Source organism: Schistocerca cancellata, chromosome 3, assembly GCF_023864275.1.
Source record: "Schistocerca cancellata isolate TAMUIC-IGC-003103 chromosome 3, iqSchCanc2.1, whole genome shotgun sequence".
In the NCBI taxonomy this organism is placed as follows: Eukaryota; Metazoa; Arthropoda; class Insecta; order Orthoptera; family Acrididae; genus Schistocerca; species Schistocerca cancellata.
This window is the reverse complement of record NC_064628.1, coordinates 284,623,294-284,647,129: the sequence shown is the minus strand read 5'-3', so window position 1 is coordinate 284,647,129 and position 23,836 is coordinate 284,623,294. Positions and strand designations below refer to the sequence as shown.

The 23,836-nt window shown below is 40.5% G+C and overlaps 1 protein-coding gene across 1 annotated transcript; it reads left to right on the top strand.

Annotated features, from left to right (window-relative positions):
• The first annotated feature begins 2,856 nt into the window (after positions 1-2,856).
• On the top strand, positions 2,857-20,346 carry LOC126176271 (histone lysine acetyltransferase CREBBP-like). The gene is made up of 4 exons (XM_049923419.1): positions 2,857-3,362; positions 3,454-3,567; positions 14,501-14,707; positions 20,047-20,346. Exons 1-4 carry the CDS (start codon positions 3,255-3,257, stop codon positions 20,344-20,346), a joined length of 729 nt encoding a protein of 242 aa, XP_049779376.1. The 5' UTR covers positions 2,857-3,254.
• Positions 20,347-23,836: the final 3,490 nt, after the last annotated feature.

Genomic DNA, 23,836 nt, shown 5'->3' with positions numbered 1-23,836 from the left:
GAGCCGAACCGCACAATAACCCTAGGTTTGGTGTGGGGGTGGGGTGGATGGACTGCTGTGGCCGGTTGTGAGGTTGTAAACCACTGAGGGCTACAGCGGGACAAAGCCTCTCCGTCGTTTCTAGGTACCCAGTATAATACACAACGTGCTGTTATCTCAGTAATACATAAAATAAAAATAAACTCAAACTTTGCTGTGTTTTAGTCTTCAAAGCGTCTTAAATTCTGCATTGTTTAAATAATTCAAATGTCGATAAAGTCTGTTTTCAAGAAGTGTAACGAACAACAGGAAAATACAGGGGGTCCATTGATCGTGACCCGGGCCAAATATCTCACGAATAAACGTCAAACTAAAAAACTACAAAGAACGAAGGGGGAAACCAGATAGCGGTATAGTTGGCCCACTAGAGGGCACTGCCATAGGCCAAATGGATATCAACTGCGTTTTTTTTTTTTTTAAGAGTAACCCCCATATTTTACTACATACTCGTGTAGTGCGTAAAGAAATATGAATGTTTTAGTTGGACCACTTTTTTTGCTTTGTGATAGATGGCGCTGTAATAGTCACAAACATATTGCTCATAATTTTAGACGAACCGTTGGTAACAGGTAGGTTTTTTAAATTAAAATACAGGACGTAGGTACGTTTGAACATTTTATTTCGGTTGTTCCAATGTGATACATGTAACTTTGTGAACTTATCATTTCTGGGAACGCATGCTGTTACAGTGTAATTACCTGTAAATACCACAATGATGCAATAAAGCCGGCCGCGGTGGTCTAGCGGTTCTCGGCGCGCAGTCCGGAACCGCGCGGCTGCTACGGTTGCAGGTTCGAATCCTACCTCGGGCATGGATGTGTGTGATGTCCTTAGATTAGTTACGTTTAAGTAGTTCTAAGTTCTAGGGGACTGATGACCACAGATGTTAAGTCCCATAGTGCTCAGAGCCATTTGAACCATTTTGATGCAATAAATGCTCAAAATAATGTCCGTCAACCTCAATGCATTTGGCAATACGTGTAACGACATTCCGCTCAACAGCGAGTACTTCGCCTTCCCTAATGTTCGCACATGCATTGACAATGCGCTGATGCATGTCGTCAGACGTTGTCGGTGGATCACGATAGCAAATATCCTTCAACTTTCCCCACACAAAGAAATTCGGGGATGTCAGATCCGGTGAACGCGCGGTGCTTCGACGACCAATCCACCTGTCATGAAATATGCTATTCAATACTGCTTCAACCGCACGTGAGCTATGTGCTGGACATCCATCGCGTTGGAAGTACATCGCCATTCTGTCATGCAGTGAAACATCTTGTAGTAACATCGGTAGAACATTACGTAGGAAATCAGCATACATTGCACCATTTAGATTGCCATCGATAAAATGTGGGCCAATTATCCTTCCTCCCATAATGCCGCACACTACATTAACCCGGCAAGGTCGCTGATGTTCCACTTGTCGCAGCCATCGTGGATTTTCCGTTGCCCAATAGTGCATATTATGCCGGTTTACGTTACCGCTGTTGGTGAATGACGCTTCGTTGCTAAATAGCATGCGTGCAAAAAACCTGTCATTGTCCCGTAATTTCTCTCATGCCTAGTGGGGGAATTATACACGATGTTCAAATTCATCGCCATGCAATTCCTGGTTCATTGAAATATAGTACGGGTGCAATTGATGTTGACGTAGCATTCTCAACACCGACGTTTTTGAGATTCTTGATTCTCGCGCAGTTTGTCTGCTACTGATGTGCAAATTAGCCGCGACAGCAGCTAAAACACATACTTGGGCATCATCTTTTGTTGCAGGTCGTGGTTGACGTTTCACATGTGGCTAAAAACTTCCTGTTTCCTTAAATAACGTAACTATCCGGCAAACGGTCCAGACAGTAGGATGATGTCGTCCAGGATACCGAGCAGCATACATAGCACACGCCTGTTGCGCATTTCGATCACAATAGCCATACATCAACACGCTGTCGACCTTTTCCGCAACTGGTAAACGGTTCATTTTAACACGGGTAATGTATCACGGAGCAAATACCGTAAACACTGGCCGAATGTTACGTGATACCACGTACTTATAAATTTGTGACTATTACAGCGCCATCTATGACAAAGTGAAAAAAAAAGGTTAAAATGGCTATGAACACTATGGGACTTAACTTCTGAAGTCATCAGTCCCCTAGAACTTAGAACTACTTAAGCCTAACTAACCTAAGGACATCACACACATCCATGCCCTAGGCAGGATTCGGACCTGCGACCGTAGCGGTCGCGCGATTCCAGACTTTGGCGCCTAGAGCCGCTCGGCCACTCCGGCCGGCAAAGCGAAAAAAGTGGTCTAACTAAAACTTTCATATTTCTTTACGTACTACACGAATATGTAATAAAAATGGGGGTTCCTATAAAAAAAAAACTCAGTTGATATGCGTTTGACTGTGGGAGCGCCATCTAGTGGGCCAACCATAGCGCCATTTGGTTTCCCCCTTTAAGCTAGACAAGTTTCGTTCTTTATAGTGTTTTCGTTTGATGCTTATTTCGTGAGATATTTGAGCCGGTCACTATCAATGAACCACCCTGTATATATTCACCAGGACAATGGTTTTATACATAACAAATAAAGAGGATGTCTGAGAGACCCATCCAGAGTAATTGTGTTCCTGTCAACATCCGTAGTAGCTAACGGTTAAACAAATTTCCTTTTAAGGCAAAAGTCACGTTGCAGACTCCCCGCCCCTCGCTCGTAGTCCTGGGCTGCCAAGGATGGCTACCATCGCAAGGGATCACGGTAGCTTGACCGTAGCGACATCTATCGGTGTACTCGGTAATAGAGGGTCCATCGTTCGATGTTGGTTGCACAGTGCACACAGTGCACTGCGCAGTGCACAAGCTTGTATGTGAACAGTTGACCTGTTTTAGCACGGTATTGTGTGCATAGACGTTTGCATAGATATCGGCGCAAACAGATTGTAGCGTGGGGCTGGCTGGCCGTAAATTACGACTTACGTGTCTGTAAAGTCTACCGCCAGCTTAACACAATGTATCAGATCTTTTTGTTGGTGTGATAGTTCATTAATTTCGGACATTGGCATTTAATTTCGTTCTGTTTTCACATGGCAGCCTATCCAAGATCATGATCCGTTTATGAATTGTGATCTAATGGATGGGAGAGATGCATATTTTTAAAAATGGCAGGTGAATGCCATTAGGAATTTTCATAGTTGAGAACAGCAAAGTTCTTCACAATGTCAATGCGTAATGAACTTCATAACCAAGCTCAAGCTGCATTTGAATGTACTTTCAGGAACTGTAAGGATCATGTAGAAACACGTTACCACTGCAATGTTTGTGATGTAAGTGTTTTAGCTTATTCCACAGATGTGTTTTGGTTTTCCTTTTAATATCAAATAGTTTCCTCACACCAATTTATGTTATTTACCATAGGATTTTGACCTGTGTGTCCAGTGCTATGAGAAAAATGGACATCCTTATAGCATGGAGAGACGCGGTATGGATGATGACATCTCGTATTCAAATTTGAAGAAAGCCTATCCTCAGGTACGTCCAAATCTATCTTCGCTGTATTAAAATTAGAAGCCAAAACAATGTGCCTATAAACAAAAGTAGCATGGTGAATCAGATCAAAATTTTTTCATTCTGTAGACCCAAAAATGAGAAAGATTCTCGTGAATGTGAAACATGACAAAGTATAACAAAAATAAATGAATAAAACGTTTGAATATAACATTCACTACCATGATCATTTGTCAGACCCGTGACATAAGCGTGTTGTGGTGTGTGACGTCATTACGGCGCGGAGTTTGGTTTGTGATTGTGGCGTGTTTGTAGATGTCGTGTTGGTGTTTGTTGTGCCCTCTGGTGGTGTGTTCATGGTTTTCGTTTGTTTGGTGTGTTGGGGCCAGTTTGCTGTTGCTCAGTGGTGAGTGCTGTGTTCGTGGTTTTGAAGCGGAATTTGTATTAGTGAGTTAACGGTTTTGTGTGATGGTTAATGTAATGATAATTGCTGTATGTCGGGTGAGTTTGTTATTGAGTGTATTCGGTTGTGGTTTTTTGTTCAGGAATGGATATGAAAGACTGCATGAATAGTGCTCGGTTGAGGGCGATGATGGGCGAGACACCGTTAGAGCTGATCAAATTTCTACAGCTATGTTTGTTTGCTATGGTTTGTGGTGTTTTTTGATTTTTGTATTGGTGGATGGGATCGGGAGATTCTGTTGAGCTATATACACTCCTGGAAATGGAAAAAAAAACACATTGACACCGGTGTGTCAGACCCACCATACTTGCTCCGGACACTGCGAGAGGGCTGTACAAGCAATGATCACACGCACGACACAGCGGACACACCAGGAACCGCGGTGTTGGCCGTCGAATGGCGCTAGCTGCGCAGCATTTGTGCACCGCCGCCGTCAGTGTCAGCCAGTTTGCCGTGGCATACGGAGCTCCATCGCAGTCTTTAACACTGGTAGCATGCCGCGACAGCGTGGACGTGAACCGTATGTGCAGTTGACGGACTTTGAGCGAGGGCGTATAGTGGGCATGCGGGAGGCCGGGTGGACATACCGCCGAATTGCTCAACACGTGGGGCGTGAGGTCTCCACAGTACATCGATGTTGTCGCCAGTGGTCGGCGGAAGGTGCACGTGCCCGTCGATCTGGGACCGGACCGCAGCGACGCACAGATGCACGCCAAGACCGTAGGATCCTACGCAGTGCCGTAGGGGACCGCACCGCCACTTCCCAGCAAATTAGGGACACTGTTGCTCCTGGGGTATCGGCGAGGACCATTCGCAACCGTCTCCATGAAGCTGGGCTACGGTCCCGCACACCGTTAGGCCGTCTTCCGCTCACGCCCCAACATCGTGCAGCCCGCCTCCAGTGGTGTCGCGACAGGCGTGAATGGAGGGACGAATGGAGACGTGTCGTCTTCAGCGATGAGAGTCGCTTCTGCCTTGGTGCCAATGATGGTCGTATGCGTGTTTGGCGCCGTGCAGGTGAGCGCCACAATCAGGACTGCATACGACCGAGGCACACAGGGCAAACACCCGGCATCATGGTGTGGGGAGCGATCTCCTACACTGGCCGTACACCACTGGTGATCGTCGAGGGGACACTGAATAGTGCACGGTACATCCAAACCGTCATCGAACCCATCGTTCTACCATTCCTGGACCGGCAAGGGAACTTGCTGTTCCAACAGGACAATGCACGTCCGCATGTATCCCGTGCCACCCAACGTGCTCTAGAAGGTGTAAGTCAACTACCCTGGCCAGCAAGATCTCCGGATCTGTCCCCCATTGAGCATGTTTGGGACTGGATGAAGCGTCGTCTCACGCGGTCTGCACGTCCAGCACGAACGCTGGTCCAACTGAGGCGCCAGGTGGAAATGGCATAGCAAGCCGTTCCACAGGACTACATCCAGCATCTCTACGATCGTCTCCATGGGAGAATAGCAGCCTGCATTGCTGCGAAAGGTGGATATACACTGTACTAGTGCCGACATTGTGCATGCTCTGTTTCCTGTGTCTATGTGCCTGTGGTTCTGTCAGTGTGATCATGTGATGTATCTGACCCCAGGAATGTGTCAATAAAGTTTCCCCTTCCTGGGACAATGAATTCACGGTGTTCTTATTTCAATTTCCAGGAGTGTAGGTCAAGGGAAGTGTTCGATTCTAATTTATGAGATCGGGAGCTGTTGTAGATGTATGTAGGTTTAAGGGAAGTGTTTGTTTGCTATGGTTTGTGGTGTTTTTTGAGTTTTGTATTGGGGGATGTGATCGGGAGGTTCTGTTGAGCTATATAGGTCAAGGGAAGTGTTCGATCCCAATTTATGGGATCGGGAGTTACTGTAGATCTATATAGGTCAAGGGAAGTGTGATTCCGGATACGAATGTGTTTTTTGGTATTTGGTCAGTTTTGTGATGTCGATTTTTTTCGTCGTTTTGCGTGGTGTTGTATGGCGGTCGGTGGCTACATTTGTGTATATTTAGTTTCTCCCCACCCAAAAACCCCCAATTTCCCACGCTTGTCCCGTTAGAGTCATTAGGCTTTTTGTGAAACCTGTGTATTTCAGTGTTTATAATACGTATGCAATGTTTTTATATCCGCCATATTGGAATTGTCGTTTATGGTCGTTTCCGCCATATTTGTGACGTCATGGGTCAAAGCCGACGGGTAAGATCGGACGCTTCTGTATTTCCTCACTACCATGATCATTTGTCAGATTGTCGGAATAGGTGAATATGTTATAGTAAGCTAGAACTGCTGATCTATACAGAATTAATACACTGTCAAAATGGAATAAAGTTATGCCGTTTTAATAAATTTATCATACACAAAATGCCTAATCTTGACTTGTGACTAAATGCTGTCAAAACTGAAATATGACATTTTTGGTTAAGATAGTCTAACAGCCTCTGTTAAGATACTCATCTATAGGGTAGAGGGTGTGGCCTATCAAAAAGTCTTTCAAACTCCATATAAACTGTGCTTTAGCCGAAACCAAGTTTTTAGTGGTTGCTGGCAATTAATTGAAAATATGTGTTCCTTTAAATTGGACCCCTTTTTGGACTACGGTAAGTGATTTTAGGTAGTAATGTAGTGTGTCCATATTCCTACTATTTATATTATGTATTGAACTACTGAGAGATGTATTTCTTGCAACAAATTTTAGTAAGGAATAAACATACAGAGAAGCAGTGGTTAGATCACAGGTTTCTACATGAATGTTGATATTCGAGCATTACACGCCTTCAAACACTTTTTCTCTCCCCTACCCCAAATAAGGAATGCCTTTCAACTATTATTAATGAACAGAGGACAAACTGATAGAATTTTATGTATTTTCTTTAATTTTTATTGCTTTGAAACAAATTTGCCTTACTTTCTTCATACTGAAATTGAATGCTTAAAGCAGATGTATTAGTGGCAGTGAAATAGCCTTAATAGTACTGTATGTGTTCAGAGTTCTTTCTTATTTCTCTCTTGGTATGATTATTCCTCTTAGTTGAGATTAAGGATAACCCTTGAATGCTAGACAAAAATAATTCCTTCTCAAGCTAATGAAGAAAGCTGTATGTGTGAGCATTTTTAGCTTGTCAAAAAACCTGTGTATAGAGCATCAAAATAAAATTTTGATCCTTACAATGATTCTGTGTGAATTTAAAATGAAATCAATTTCCAAATTCTGCCTGTTGTTAAGTGGATATCTTTAAGATACTTAATTCTGTTACCACTGATATCTAAATGACTTATTGGAAGTTTTTAATACTTTTAAGCAGAGTTAGTTACATATTGAACGCTCCCCCTTGTATATGTGGTACAGATGTAAGCATGAAGCTGTGTTACTAGTCAATTTCTTACCACAACCAGGTTTTCTGCTTTCAGATTCGTTAGTGTCACCAACTCTCAACCAATTGCCACCTTCCAACTGAACCTAGACCTTGGGCTGTACTAGATCAGTCTGTTACCACAATCAAGATTGCAGGGCACAAGGAGGTTCCAATTCATAACTTTAGCTGTTGAGTTTTCTACAGCACATTAATGTGATTCTCTCATGGGAAGAAATTGTTCATCATTTTGTTCACAGTGAAGATCTTAAGAAAATGTCTTTTATATGAACTGTGGAGGCTTCAGTAATGAGAGATCCTCAGTTTGGAAAAGGATATGTAATACTCAATAACCTCTCTGAGTGACTGAGGAAACATGAATTAAAAATGTATGGCTTAAGAGCTATCAGCCCTTGTTCACTCTTCACTTCTGTGAAACTCATCTCTTCTACAGAACAACTGCTCATAGTTCTTATGGTATGCGATTTAGAAACCAAGCTTACAAGACTTTTTGTGTAAAATTATCGTTCCTGTCATATCCCGAATACTGACCATTCCTCCTGGAACTTCCTTTATAATTGGACATGAACACTATTGAAGGTCTATTGCATTCATATATCTTGAATGATGTACAGTAAGAAGTCAGTTGAGATTTATAGCAAAAGAAGTATAGTATTCTGGAATTTCTTGCTTCACAGGTATGAGTGTGATAAGAGCAGTCAAATAAGTCTCATGTCTTCTTGACTTGACTTGACTTGGTTGAACCTGAGGGGGCGGGGGGTTCAAGAGGTCAGCAAATATAGTAAATTTCAAGCTCTGAATGAAGCCACGTATCTACTCATATTATTTTCCACAGTTCTCTTTGTATCAGTCTTTTTTTCTTGTATTTAGTCTTCTCACCACATGTCAAAGTAAAGAAAAACAAACGTCTTTTACATACATATTTAGAAACCTGCTTCAGAAACCAAAGTGGTGCTTTTTCGAGAGGGGGAGGGCGTTGTGCATCGTTCCTGCATGCAAACAGCCAAAGAAGCATATTTGAGGGTTGTCGCTTGCTTTTATAATTAATTTCCACATTAGTTTTCAGTTTCAACATTGTCACTAAGAATGTTAACATTGTCTCTAAGAAACAGGCAGATTTATTGCAGTTGCTTCAGTTCAGTGCTGGATCCAGTTATTTAATCAAGGATATTGTGCACACTGAGGAATGAGTCTGAGGGAGGAATTTGGATTTGGGAGGGTAGACCGAATAACTAACCCAAAGGTAATTTAATAAAGTAAATGGACTACTTTCTCAAGTTGCATTTCAAAGTCTTCTTTCTTTATTAATGGTGACTAGTTTTGGATTTGTGTCCATTCTTAAACCTTCCTAGGAACAGAATTTACAGCAGATGTTACAGTAGTAATACTGGTGCAGCACGAGTATGACAATAATTAATGTTGCAAAAGGATGCAAACGAGGTTACATGCCACGTTCACTAATGATTGAATATAGTTATGAGTGTATGCTTGGAACAACCACAGCAAAAAATTTGGATGGTAATGCAGATACGTTAGTGTAGGCCTACACCAAAGTTACAATAAGCAAAGCGAAGAGTAGTGGTGTTGGAGGTCACCAATAGCTACCGAGTGATAGCGCCAGAGGCTGGAATTAGCAGTGTGCACATAAAATATGCAATGAAGAGAAATATGGTGGCTGTAAATATGAATAAATATTACAGATGCTATCATGACTGTGTCTTAAGTCTTTTGTGACATCATAAGGCCTGTGTAAGCACTATGGAGTCATTTGTTTATTTTATTGTTTAGATTATTTGCTGTGTTTGTTCCATGCAAGTGTACACAACAGTATTCAGTCACGAAGATGGTATTGATGTTGTTTGTGCCCTGATGGAACATGAATGCATGTCATATTCGTGCTGTACTTTCATCAGTACTAAAACATTTGCTGTTATTCTGTTCCCATAGTATGATTTCAGAATGGACGCAAGTCCAAAACCAGTCACCATCAGTAAAGGAGACTTTCCTAATGCATTTATTTTATAAAAGATAAAGTTGTGGTCCTACTTCACCCCTGACATGCTTTAAATCTGTAAATTGTAGACAATTGTTGAGTGATCCAGCCAAGTTGCCTGAATAGACACAGAAGTGAATGTTGCTAGAGGCACGTAAGAAGATAATGAATTTGTTGGCTGCCTTTGATAACAATGTACTTGGGACATGGTGATTCGGGCATGACTGATGAAGACAAAATGCGAAAGTCTCAGTAGCAATATAAGAAACAGCAAATGTGTTATGATGATGACACGTGTTGATTTTGTATACTTCGTAGGAAGCATTACTGATATGTGAGATGGGTTTTTGACCTGAGCAAAAGAACAGGATTTTGATCTACTTGGAACAGACAAATATATTGGAGATAAAATTGGATAAATATCTGCCTAGTTTAGTAATGAGAACCAATCTGTTTTTAAAATTGACTAAGTACAATACACTTTGTAAACCAAATTGTAATTTTAGGCAAATGCCATTAACATGGCGATTGAGCACTACCAACTTCCAGTTATTACTCTGATTGAAAAAATAAAAAACTTGTAAATGGTCAGCATGTATCAGTATTTGAGCCACTTAGTTTTAAAATGTCCTTTATTCAATCAGCTGAAATTTCGGTAATTAGTAAAAAATGTATTTAACAATTTCTGTTGCTTGTATAAACTTTTTTCTGCATGTTTCTTAGTTATCTATTTTTGTTACTAAAAAAAGCATCATAAAAAAACTGATTTCAAAATTTTGTTATAAATAAAAAACTCTTGGATAAGGGACTTTTGGAACAAAGATATGGAGAAGACATTTTGAAAATTAAAGTTTTGGGCAAGAGACAGTTGAAAAAGAAAATACGGGAAAAATTATAAACAGTACTTGTTTAGTAAATATATAATTTAATTTTTGTGGAAACAATGTCTGTAGGTATTTTTTAAACAACTGAAATAATTTCTGGTTAAGTTAGGGAAAAAGACAGAAACATACATTTACCAGAAAATTATTAGAAAATAACATTACATTAAACCTACACACATTTACTTTTTAAATTTGGATTTGTCCTTTTAACTACTGTGAAGTAATTAAAAGCCATTTTCATCGTCCATGTGTTCACTGACGATTTCATCATCAGATTGTTCTTCAGGTGTATTCTGTACTGGATTGAATATATTATTTTTTGTAGAAGGCCAGATCTTCATTTTGAGACCAGTTTTCCCCAAAGTGAAGAGTCAGAAGCTTGTTGACATCTTTCACTTTCAGCTCTTTTACTGTTACTCCAGGTAGTACTAACGGTAGTTCAAAGTTTTTGAATTTTAAATCCAGGTTTGAGTACTTTTTTTGCCTGTCCGAGATTGGTGTTATACCAAGGTTCACCTGCAACAAGTACTTCACAGGTTGGCACATTGCCTAGCATTATAATAAATCTTTTAGCAGTTGACATTTTAAAGTGCCAATTTCCAGGCCTCTTTTGGTAATTTTCACATACCTCCTTCCAGTCAAAAATATTACAGGTCTCAGTCATACTGAAAACAGATTCACATTCCTTAAAGATGTCAATGTATTTCTCAGGCTTAATAATGTCATAAGTTTGAATTTCCTTGTCAGTTCAGTCTAAGGCACAATCAGGTGGCATATGTGAATGACCTAGTACAGGGAATACTAAAACAGTGTCTTTAATACTTGGCACACTGGACTCGCATTCGGGAGGACGACAGTTCAATCCCGTCTCCGGCCATCCTGATTTAGGTTTTCCGTGATTTCCCTCAATCGCTTCAGGCAAATGCCGGGATGGTTCCTTTGAAAGGGCACGGCCGATTTCCTTCCCCATCCTTCCCTCACCCAAGCTTGCACTCCGTCTCTAATGACCTCGTTGTCGACGGGACGTTAAACACTAATCTCCTCCTCCTCCTTTAATATTTGGCGGTGCTTCATTTACCAACCAGTATTGAAACATAATCATCATTGAACTAAACTGTTCCGGTTTTGTCCTCCACAACCATCTGCAAAAAGCCTTACCGTGGTCACTCCTTTAAGCAAGTATTTTTTAGCCTATGAAAAATGCAATTTCATTTGAACCTTTTTTGAAGTCTTGATTCTGTCCAGTAATGTACCTTGGCAGATAGTAAAATAAATAGAACTGTCCACTATAGTAAGCTGCCTCATCAAGGATTTTGGGTAAAACCAAATTCTTTAGGCAGTCGAAGGATAGGGTGATTTCATTTTCAGTTTTCAGTAAATTAAAGAATGCTTCTGTCCTCTTTTTGTGGAGATTGAAATCAATTTTAACCTATTTGTCCCTGCTGTCTAATTTCAGCTGAAACTGGATGTATTTGGAGCACTAGTCCACAGCAGGAGAGCCAAAGCTTAAGTTATAATCTTTTACAAATATTTCATAAAAATATGAATATGGAACTTGAATATCACTTTCTACTTTGTAACCCTCGTGAAACTTACTTATTGAAAGAAGCCTCGAAAAATACTACCTTGTAATTCTGGTGTTTCTGCAATAATGTTTTTCAAGTGGGCAGAAGCTCTCTATAAATGACTTTATAGAATGCCTTTTAGTGTCAAACAGCTTTTACTTATGGTCTACAGCTAGATTTCTGGAGTGGAAATGTCTCTTACAAACTTGTTAAGCTCTTTTCTCACTAATATCAAGTATGCCACAAAAGAATTTCCTACATAGGCCTGCCCGAACCAAAGAAGTGTTTCCAGATTTGGTATGTAGGATTAGACAGCGATTCCAGTTTTCAGTGATTTGTTTCCATTTATCTTCATTAGTTCTCCTCCGTTTAGGTGTTTCACTCACAGTATATTTAAGTATGTAGTTATCCTGATCAGTTTTATTCTTAAAAGAATAAAAGCCTCCATGAAACTTACAAACATCTTGCATTGTAAGCAGATAACACTTAAAAACTTGATCAGAATGAAGGCACTGTGGCAGTCTTGGCAAAGTCTTTGATGTGTAGAGCTTCCACTTCTCTATTGTCTTTTTCCATTTATCTGGATCCTTTATACCTTTCCTTCCTTTGTTCTTCTCATGGAGTTATCTTCGGTCCCTCCATAACCTGTCGTTCAGAAGTTAGATCAGTAGTTTGAGGTTGTAGTTCCTCCATTGGTTAACCACAAAGTTTATCAACTCTTAGTCCTATAATGCTGCCTGTACAGTACACTTTTAAAACAAGAAACTCACTTTAAATGCAGAACAACACTTAAAAACAGACTAATTTCTATTATTGGTAAGAATTTTGACAGTAAAAACTAGCAAAAATGCCATGGTGAACACACAAAACAAGTGCCAACTTCACAATAAACAAAAAACATAACCTATTGTCAACAGTAAACAAAACTTAGCTTCAGCTGACAGCCAGTTCCACAACAACATGTTTCAATGGAAAAATACCCTACATAATGATTTTAAATTATCCTATTTCTTAAAATGGTTGGTAGTTGCACTGTGTGTAAGTCACTTTTGGAAAAAAACCATTGCTTAGAAAAAGGCAAAGGATATTGGTTTTTTTGTTACAAAAATTAACGGAAGGTAAGCTGGCCATATTGGATTGGATAAGGGACATTCTGAAACTAAATAGGCATATTTCAGAATTTTGTTATTAAATTGTAATGGTTTAAAGGATGTTTTGAACAAAAACCGTAGTTTAATATGAAGTAAAAAAAATTGATGAATGCCGTAGTAACAATAACTCAAGTTCCACAAAAATTTAATAAATGACGTTTTAGAAATGAGCAACTCATTTACATTGGACTGTGTAATGTGAATGTACACTGATCAGCCACAACATTATGACCACCTACCAAATAGCCAGTATGTTCTCCTATGTCACATATAACAGTGGCGATGGGTCATCACATGGAAGCAATGAGGCCTTGGTAGGTCGCTGGAGGAAGTTGCCACCACATCTGCGCAAGTGCCGCCCCCCCCCCCCCCCCCCCCCCCACACATACACACAGAGTCATCTAATTCCTGTAAATTCCAGATGTGTTCAGTCGGGTGGGTTCTGATCTGGTGAGTTGGGGGGCCAGCCCATCAGTTGGATTCGCCACTTTGTTTCTCCAACCATTCCATCAATCTATTAGCCTTGTGACATGGCGCATCATCTTGTTGAAAAATTCAACTGTCATCAGGAAACATAATCATCATGAAGAGGTGTATGTAGTCTGCAACCAGTGTATGGTACTCCTTGGCTGTCATGATGCCTTGCCCGAGCTCCGCTGGACTCATGGATACCCACGTGAATGTTGTCCAGAGCATAATGGAGCTGCAGCAGATTGCCTCTGTCCTGCAGTACAGGTGTCAAGGTGTCCCCTGCCATCGGCATGATGAAGGTACCGGTATTCATCAGACCATGCAGTGTTCTGCTACTGCACCAAAGTCCAGTGCCAATGGTCACGTGCCCATTTCTGTCATAGTTGCTGATGTACTGGTGTTAACATTGGCACATGCATGGCTCGTCGGCTGCAGAGACCCTCGTTTGGAATGTTCGGTGCACAGTGTGTGTACACACTTGTAGCCTGCCCAGCATTAAAGTGTGATGTTAATTATGCCACAGTTCACCCCTTGTCCTGTTTTAGCAGTCTGCCGAGCCTATGACACATGACATCTGTAATGAAGGGTGGCTGCCCGACCTCACATTTGTATGTTGTTTCACCTTGGTTTAGCCACATGGTGGCGATGCTCACCACAGCATTCCTCGAATGCCGACAAATCGTGCGGTTGATGAGCCTCCAGGCCAACACAATCTGCCCTTTGTCAAACTCGGATAATCATGCACCCTCCCCATTCAACACATGAACAGCATGGTCGCTGATACTTCGTGCTCTATGTGTGACTAGGGCTTGGTGAGGAGCAGAGATAAACATCTAGATATGTTGTTGAGCAGTGAACATGATACTTCAACTCTTACACTGAATTTCCTCAGTTGCACCCACTAAGTAGTTCTATGGTGATGCGAGTAGTTGTGCAGAAATTTAGTTTTCAGTTCCATGGAGGAATTGTGTGTGTGGAATCAGATGTTCTGTAGAAAATAGTTTTGTTCTTTTCGTACTAACATTTGAAACATGAGAAGTAATGTTTTGTCTTTTCAGGAGGCGCGGAAACTTTCTATGAAACGTTGCATCCAGAAATTAGTACATGCGTGCCAGTGCCATAATTTCAACTGTTGCCAGCCCGGCTGTCAGAAGATGAAACGAGTTGTACGGCATACAAAAGTATGTAAAAGTAAGACAAAAGGTGGCTGCAGTGTATGCAAACAGCTTGTTACAGTTTGCTGTTACCATTCAAAGAATTGCCAGGTAAATGCATTTTTGTAAAGGTATTCCAGTGAAACAGAATGCGGTCTGCAATCAGTTTTGTTAAATGTGTGGCAGTTTGTACACATTTAAAATTAAGTGTAGGAAGGTGCATCAGGATCTTTGTTGATGCCCAGGTCTTCAAATTAATTAAATGTTGCCTCATTACTTTTAGACAGTTCTTGTGACTGGTGCTGTCGGTCACAACAAGCATCTAACACACACACACACACACACACACACACACACACACACACACACACACACACACACACACAAAAGCTGTGGGACAACATTTAATTAATTACAAAAATTTTTGTTTGGTGATTCATTGTGCTTGTTTGTATTCACACTGCACATCTTGAAACAAACATTATTTATATAGTCATACAGCTATAACACTTACATTGTATCCACAAGTTTCTTGCATTAGCAAACTGCCAGGTGCATAAGGACAAGATTTTGGGGAAATATTTTAATAATGGAAGAAGACAGAGAAGGTATTTTGTTAAGGGGTAATTATAGATCTTCTTCTACAACCCATGGAATCCCTAATTATTTGCTTCTGCTCTCAATCTGTTTCTCTATGATATTTGTCAATTTAAATCTCTTCCTGTTACATACATCATACTTAGTGTCTTACATTGTTTAATACATACTTAGAGTCTTAGATTGTGTGAGGCACCAAGTGATCTTTTCTTCTGCCCATATTCCCCAGTAGCTGATGTTTTCAGTCTGTTACTATAGCGTGCATCACATAGGATGGTGCTTCTGTGCACAGAGGTGGAGTGGCAGGAATCGTAGAGGGGATATGACCGGCACATGCTTGGCAGCAGAGAATGGGTGAACAAAGTCCACATTGCCGGAGGTTCATTAGCCTATTGTATGTTGTATGATACCTTCAGTTCTATGAAGGGAATAATAAATTTTGGAACTGATTTCGATCAATTGTCTTGTGAGAAGCCTTACTTCACATCTTGTCGACGTTGTGTCTTGTTGACATTGTGTCCGTTGCTCCATAGCTTTAGTCCACATGACATTGGGAGTCATTTAATGACAAGGTCATTGAAGCTGCTTGCAAAAATTGTCATTTATTGTGATTTAAACAAAATTTACTTCAAGCACAAACTGAAATCGTTTGCTTGGTAACTGCTTGTACTCCAAAAAACTTTTAAAAATGTGTGTAAGGTGTGTTTGTAGGTGTATTTGTAATTAATTGTAATCACTGAGTGTAAAAAATAATTACTGGTAGAAAAAACTAATAATAATAATAATAATAATAATAATAATAAAGATTTTATTGTCTTTAGGCCATTACAGCAATTGACAACGTCAAATGAAGTTACAATTTATAATACAGTGTGATAAGGTATTGACTACTGAAATATTTTAGCTTATATTACAATAAATGTACAGTGGGTCATCTGTTGGATTACTGCATTTTACAGTTGAAGAATTCATTGATATCATAGAACGGGTGGGCAATAAACCATTCATGCAGTCTTTCTTTGAATGTGTGTTCAGGAAGATCCTGTATGGCATATGGCAGCTTATTAAATAGCTTGTGTCCTGTGACTTCATAGCTATTTATTGACTTTGATAGTATGTGGTAAGGCGTGTATATGTGTTTGATGCTTCTTGTGTTGTAACAATGTACATTTTCTCTACGTTTCACATCTTGTAGGTTCTTCTTCGTAAAGATTAAGACATTGTATATATAGAGGTTTATTACAGTCATAATTTTTTGTTTAGTAAATAAGGGTTTGCAGTGAGCCTTATGTGAAGAATTTGTAATTATCCTAATGACTTTCTTCTGCAATAATAGGATGTCATGTATATGACTACAGTTACCCCACAAGATAATGCCATAGGATATTATACTCTGGAAAAATGCAAAATAAGATGATCTGATGTATGTTTCAGGTACACAATTTCTGAGTTGTCTTAATAAATAAATTACTCTAGATAGTTTACTACTAATATAGTTTACATGTTGGCCCCAGGATAACTTTTCATCTAAATAAACTCCCAGGAATTTAACAGAACTAGGGTCATTAGATAGTGGCTTTTCTCTTAGAGTGAAGATTATCTGCTGAGTTTTATTTTCATTTAGCAGGAAACCATTTGCTCTGAACCAATATGCTGCATGAGTGAGTGTAGTTTCAGCACAGGTTTTAAGATCATTAAGATTGTTACTGCTATGGAGAAAAGTCGTATCATCTGCGTACAATACAGTGGTGGATCTAATAAACGAGGGGAGGTCATTGATCATTATCAGAAACAGGAAGGGCCCCAGTACAGATCCCTGAGGCACACCTACTTCAACATTTTCTATGTTTGACATTTCCTTACCAACACAAACTACCTGTTTACGGTTGTTGAGATAAGCTTTTAATAGTCTGAGACTGTTTTCTTTGATGCCGTAGAATTCTAGTTTCTCTAGTAGTGGCATGTGCTCAACACAGTCGAAGGCCTTGCTTAGGTCGCAGAAGAATATCATAAAAATGGTCAGTAAGTTGTCAGATTTTTCACTGTCAACAGGTGATGTGACTGTAAGCTAATTTCTTTGACATTACAGTGAGAGACTGCATGTATAATCTGTTGAACAAGCAGAATGTTGTGCAAATTACTCAAGGGAATGCTGATTGATACCATCAAAAACAACTGACATCTCAATGGTAATTTTAAGGCACTTCCAATTTCATGCTTTGAAAATCACAGGGGTTTACTTCTGGTAATATCAGGTATCTTGACAAATTTATCCGGCTGTTTTATTAAAGCAGACAACATGCTGGAAAAAGCTTAACTTCTTTTTTGGCAGTGTGTTGAACATTATAGTCTGTATACTTCACATGATACAAATTCCTAATCAATAAAGACTAGGGAAGTCTCATTATTAATTATGCAATTTATATGCTGACAGACACATTTTTTAAAACCTGAGTCCTTAAAAGTAAAAAACATTATTACTTTACTTTGTTTCAAAGTGTACATCATAATACCATCGTCACTACTATCTGAGTGTGTGTGAACAATATGTTAGTAAATTTATGATGATATGTTCAAGGCTTATATTCATTTTAACCTTACTATTAAAGTCTTCTTCCTGAAGCTTTTCAGCGTGCTATACAGACTGTAGGTAGTGTTCTCTCTTGCTTCATACACAAATGATTGTGTCTGTTACTGTGAATTTTCTTTCACATATCCTTTAGCCTTTGCCCAAATTAATTCCATGGGACTATACTGACATTGACATGTGGGTAAACACAAAACTATGTGACCACATTCACATACAGCAAATTCAGGTTTGTACGTTCTGTCACATGATGTGTACATTAACAAACCACATAAGTTTGGCACTAGTCTGTGCGAAATATATTTATTTTTAACCCAGAGCAAAATATCCACTTTCATGGTGTGTGTGTTTTACGTTTTCTCTGTAACAGCTGAATGATAACCGGCATGGTACATTACAGTGAGTGACTTCGAAGCAAGGCATGGTAAGAATTCTTCAGTGAAGCACTTTACAGAACTGACAGTTTTCATTTCGACTGGTAGTCACTGTTTTTCTTATACCTAAATAAAAATTTACTGTCAGGAATGACACCAGAAGTAGTCAACACACAGGATAATTATCCAAGAACCTACTCCTATAGGAACTTTAGAACTGACACTACCATCACTTATCTTCCAGCAGGTTGTCCTGGAATTCTGATTCACCTATGTTTCATTAAAGTAATACACTGTTGAACTACCTCCTTCTCATGCACTGTCCATCTTTATATGGATGTGGTTTATGCTGTACCCATATCACTTGTTTCAACAAAAAACACTCTTCTTAACATGTCTTTCAAAATTCTTTACATTGACGGAGTGCTAACTTTGAAGCCAATTTTCTCACATGCAATTGTAACAAGTTTTTGTCATATAGTGTATTAAACATTCACAAGGAGTGCTTTAAAACATTGTTGTCAGAACCATCCATTTGTGTTGTCAGTTTATTGCGATATTGATGCTTTCCAGGTGACATGAAACTAATTTTTCATACAGTTACCACAGCTCTGGACGTTAGTTTACAATTCGCTTCATAGTTCTCATTTCAACACCACGTGCTTGTGCAGTCCATTTCACATTTATTACCATTAGTTGAATTGTTTTTTTTTTTTTTTTTTTTTTACAGATACACATTCACAGCTATATCCTTACAAGGAAGAAAAGGAAAACACTGACAGGTGAAAGAAAAATTCAGTTGTTGCAAAGTACAGCAGCAGTGCAGCATGCAGGAGAAAGATTCTCACTGTCTAGCTATAACAAGCCACTCAGAAAGAGAAGGGGATGTGCAGAGAGGCTGAAAATGGGGCAGCCTTCCTACATGGTGCGGACTTTAGTTAACTGGAAAACTTAATACAAGAATAACTGTAATAGCCAGAATAATCAAAATCAAAAAGACTCAATGAGTGAAGCTTGTTAAAAAGTACTAGGGAGCCTATGAGAAAATTTGAGATATTGATGTGAAATATGGAATTGCTTGTAGTTAAGAGAGATCCTGGAAGACATTTTAAACAGTTCACAGGTTTGTGTTCATAGCAAATTTTCATCTGTTAATTGTAAGTTTCGATCCCTGTAGACAGAATTTCTGCAGTATCAGCAATGATGCGTTGTGGAACATTTTGGAACAGGAACTAAAGTTTTAATCCTACTCACACGGAAATTTCTCCATACTGCTAGAAACGTTTTTACAAACAGTAATGGGAATATCTTTATTGTGAAAGTTTCTTTTACCTAATGCTGAAAATACTGATAAGCCTGGTCATTTGAAGTTTTAGAGAACAATGATAGAAAGCTTTAAGAAAACAAATTGCAGGCCTTCTAGCATGTTCATGAGGAATAACGTTTATCTACTGGCATAGATTATTTTTCTCTATTTGACCTGTTATAGGGATTTTTATTGTTAATGAAGTTGTGAGCTCTGTTTAAAGTCAAAGTTGGGAGTACTGAGGTATAAAAAAAGTAATAGTTATTGATTTTCTTGTCAATGATACTATGACGAGTGCAATTATGTCGGGCAGTATGAAAATCCTCATTGTTCTTCTTACTTCGCCTTATGAATGTTTTTGAATGCAAAACATTAAAGCTTGTTTCATTTAATTAGTGACAAGCGATACGAATTAATGTGATCAGTTGAGTAATGAACTGCTTCATATACATTAATTTCAGTATTTTTTATTTAACTCTCAAGACAGTGCTTTTACAGTATTGTAAGAAACACAAAACTAAACCCTCTAAAAACATTTTGCTGAGGTAAATATTGCTGTAGCACTTCTACCAATTAATTTTTGCAGGAACCAAAATGTTCAGTGCCATTCTGTCCCAACATCAAACATACGCTGAAGCAGCATAAAATTCAGCAGGTAGATCAACTACAAAGGCGAATGGCAGCAATGAACATCAGGACAACAGTATCTGTTGGTCTACTACCAGGCAGTTCAGGGGTGCTGGGTGTTGGTGGTGCATGTTCAGCAGTTACTCCAGTGGGCGATTTTACACCAGCAACATCAGGTGCTGGCAGTTTGGTTGGTTTGCAGCCTTCACATCGACCAGACATTAGTGGTTTGAAGCCTGATGCACAGTGCACATTGTGAAATAGGTAAGTTGTACTGAATAACCACAATTCCTGCTCTTGTTCTTTTAAGACGAAAATTTGAAATTAAGCATTAACTATGGCCAGGTTAGCTTGTTCCTGTTATGTAATTGGTGCACCTGTGTCAACTTTTTGTTTCTGCTACTTGGCTATTCTCCACTATGTATTCCAAATAATTTAACGAGATATTTGGTGAGAGTTTCTCCCAGAATGTACAATGTTAAAGTAACTTCAGGAAATGCAACCAAGTGACACCCATCATCACCAATATTTTGACAGGCGCAAACCCTGTCATTTTCAGGCTAAACTGCAGCAAGTAAGTGGTGTGTTAGGGACTTTAAAATCTTTTTGCAGAGCAGTCCCAGAAAGACTCTCTCTCTCTCTCTCTCTCTCTCTCTCTCTCTCTCTCTCTCTCTCTCTCTCTCTCAGAAGTTATCGATTGTGAAAAATTAATAACTGACAAGTGAGGTAGCATTAACTCCCTCCCTCCCCCCCCCCCCCTTTTTTAACGAGAGAGAGAGAGAGAGAGAGAGAGAGAGAGAGAGAGAGAGCAGGATTCCATGCAGAATTCTAACAAAAACCTCATTCTGTATTTATAAGGTTGTTAATTTAGTTTAAACTGCTTCCTTAATAACACTAGCCTAATAGCTGAAGGTGCATGCCAGAATCTCTGTGTTATATTCCGTAGAATGACCAGTGTCAAAACAGAGTTCTGCAACAGCAGAGATGCAAGTTTTTATTTAAATTTTGCTTGGAATCCTACTTTCTCCCATGTCAAAAACAGAGTGACGGAGTTAATGCTACTTCGTGCACTGGTTATTGATTTCCACTATTGACACCTTCCAAAATCAGTCATCTTTGGTTGTGGGATGGTTCAGATGTTTGGTGTGTGTGTGTGTGTGTGTGTGTGTGTGTGTGTGTGTGTGTGTGTGTGTTTTGTCTTTCTGGAATTGCTCTGCAAACTGAGGTTTTAAATTCCCTTGATAGACCTTACTGCTGCCTTGAAAATAATGGTGTGCATCTGTTGAAATATTGGCAGTTGGCAATGACATCGACTGGCAGCATTCCTGTAAATTGCTTGAACACTTTTATTGTAATTCACAGCTTTGTGACAAAAATTCACCAATACAAGGATTGTGATATTATAAACTGAAATAATTTCATTGTTTTTTGTATATGCAGGGTGTTACACAATGATTTTTTAAAAAAAAATTGGGAGAAGATAGAGGATGAAATTCTGAAAGTTTTGATATAAGGAACCTGTAGCTGGAAATATGGAATCTGTATCTGCAGTCACCATTGGGCTGTTTACATTCCATGCACTACCTGCACGAGACATTCCCAGGTGAGATTCTCCTGCCTATTGTAAGAGGCGACTAAAAGGACTTTCACATGTTTCGGCCTGTAGGTTTTGACCTCCATTTTTCAAAATTATCTCGAAGAGTGAGCCAATTGAGGAAGGAGGCCTCACATGGTGCATAGTGTCCAACATGCGCTGAGACATCTCACATCCTTCTTCGACGTGGATCTGCACTTCCACTCATTCTCCAGCTGATGGGTGAGGTCACCCTCCTGGGTGCGTTTTCCTACATCCTCTGAGCAGTATTGCTTTCTGCGCTGTCGACGATAATGGACTTCTTAGCTCGTTTGTGCCTGATATCCAGCACGGTAGCCAGCCCGTTGTGGTGGGGCTGCCAAGTACCCTGTTGGTTGTAGCCCCCTGACCACACAGGGATTGCTCTGCTTATGCCTGTACTGTTAACTGCCCACGTATACCAAGGAGTAGATGTCCGTCACCCTGGGGCATTGAGACTCTTGGCAATGGCCATCCTGTCAGGTGGCCTTTGGTGCAGCTAGGTGGCGCCCACAGGGAGGACCCTGGTCGGAGTGGGTGGCATCAGGGCGGATGACACGCCATGAAGCATAGTATGTCATCTCTTGCTGGTGGTCAAACACTAGCAGTCTCTAAGCTGTCAAGGTTTAACGTCAATGCTAAGAAATATGACCCCAAATCATCCCCCCCCCCCTTTCCTCCCTGGCCACACCGTGGGAAGAACACCAGGCTAAGGATGGCAGCGAAGCTTATTCGGCCTGGTACCTCGTATGTATGAGAGTTGATTGGGAATCTCTCTTGTCAATGAAACTTCAGTTTTTTGTGGTGCATTTAGAAGGAAAGTTTGGGGAGGTGGAGGGCTTGTCCAAAATGCGGTCATGGTCGGTCTTGATCAAAACTGCATCCTCTGCCCAGTCACGGGCACTACTCACCTGTGACAAGCTGGCGGATGTTTCTGTTTCCATCGCACCCCATAAGACCTTAAATATAGTCCAGGTTATCATATTTCACAGGGACCTTCTTTTGCAGTCTGACGGAGAACTGTGTGCCAGTTTAGAGCGGCGAGATGCCCATTTCGTCTGATGCATCTACTGAGGTCTGAGAGATAATCAGGTTGCCATTGGTGCCTTCATCTTGACCTTCAAGGGTGACAATTACCCAAGAAGGTGAAGATGATGGTGTACTGTTGTGACGTAAAGCCATATCCCCACCCCCGATATGGTACTTTAAGTTCTGGAAGTTTGGCCATATGTCTTCCCGCTGTACTTCCAACATCACCTGTCGGGATAGTGGACATCCCAATACTCCCTGTGCCCCCATCTTCCATCTGTGTAAACTGTGGAGAGCACAATTCGCCTTTCTTGTCAGACTGCAGGATTCTCCAAAAAGAAAGAAAAATAATGGAATACAAGACCCTGGACTGACTGACCTACACCGAGGCTAAGATAAAATATGGGAGGCTACATCCTGTGCATATGTTGTCAACCTATGCTGCCGCTACGACTACGGTTCTACCATCTTCCGTTCCACTCCGTACAGTGGCTCTCAGAGCTGTCAGACTCCACCTTCCCCCGTGATGGTGGGGGGCACTTCCCTCCCTGTTGCTCCTGTACAACCTACTTCAGGAGCAACATCCCTCCCCCACTCCCCCCCAACCATCAGGGGGACATCAGTCCCCACTTCTCAGCCAGAGAAGCGTAAGTCTTTTTCGGCTCCTCTCGCCAGAACGGGATCCCTTGGGTCACTCCCTTTCCAGGTTCCTACCAGTGGCAAAACTGGCACTCACTAGTGGCTGCTACAACCACAGGTAGCTGGTCGTAGAGCTTCACGGTCCTCCTCAGTCCCTGAGACTGAATCAGTGAAGCCCTCCCAGCTGGACAAACCTAAGGAGCAGCGAGAGAAACCTAAAACGAAAAAGATCCTCCAGAACCAGGGCACTGCGGTAGCACCCAGACCACCACTACCTACAATCTGTGTCTGAGGATGAGGTGGAGATTCTGGTGTCTGCTGAGGACCTAGATCTCGCTGGGCCCTCAGACACAATGGATGTTGATTGCGCAGGTACTCGTCTGGTGGCAGCAGGTGACCCTGAGGCTTAGACTGTCTCATTGAGTGTTTCATGCCTTCCCAGTCTCACGATCACGTAATCCTCCAGTGG

Coding starts and splice junctions, on each gene's coding strand:
- LOC126176271 (XM_049923419.1), top strand. CDS start 3,255: ATGTCAATGCGTAATGAACTTCATAACCAAGCTCAAGCTGCATTTGAA. Junction 3,568..14,500: donor TGAAGAAAGCCTATCCTCAG/GTACGTCCAAAT, acceptor TTGTCTTTTCAG/GAGGCGCGGAAACTTTCTAT. Junction 14,708..20,046: donor ACCATTCAAAGAATTGCCAG/GTAAATGCATTT, acceptor TAATTTTTGCAG/GAACCAAAATGTTCAGTGCC.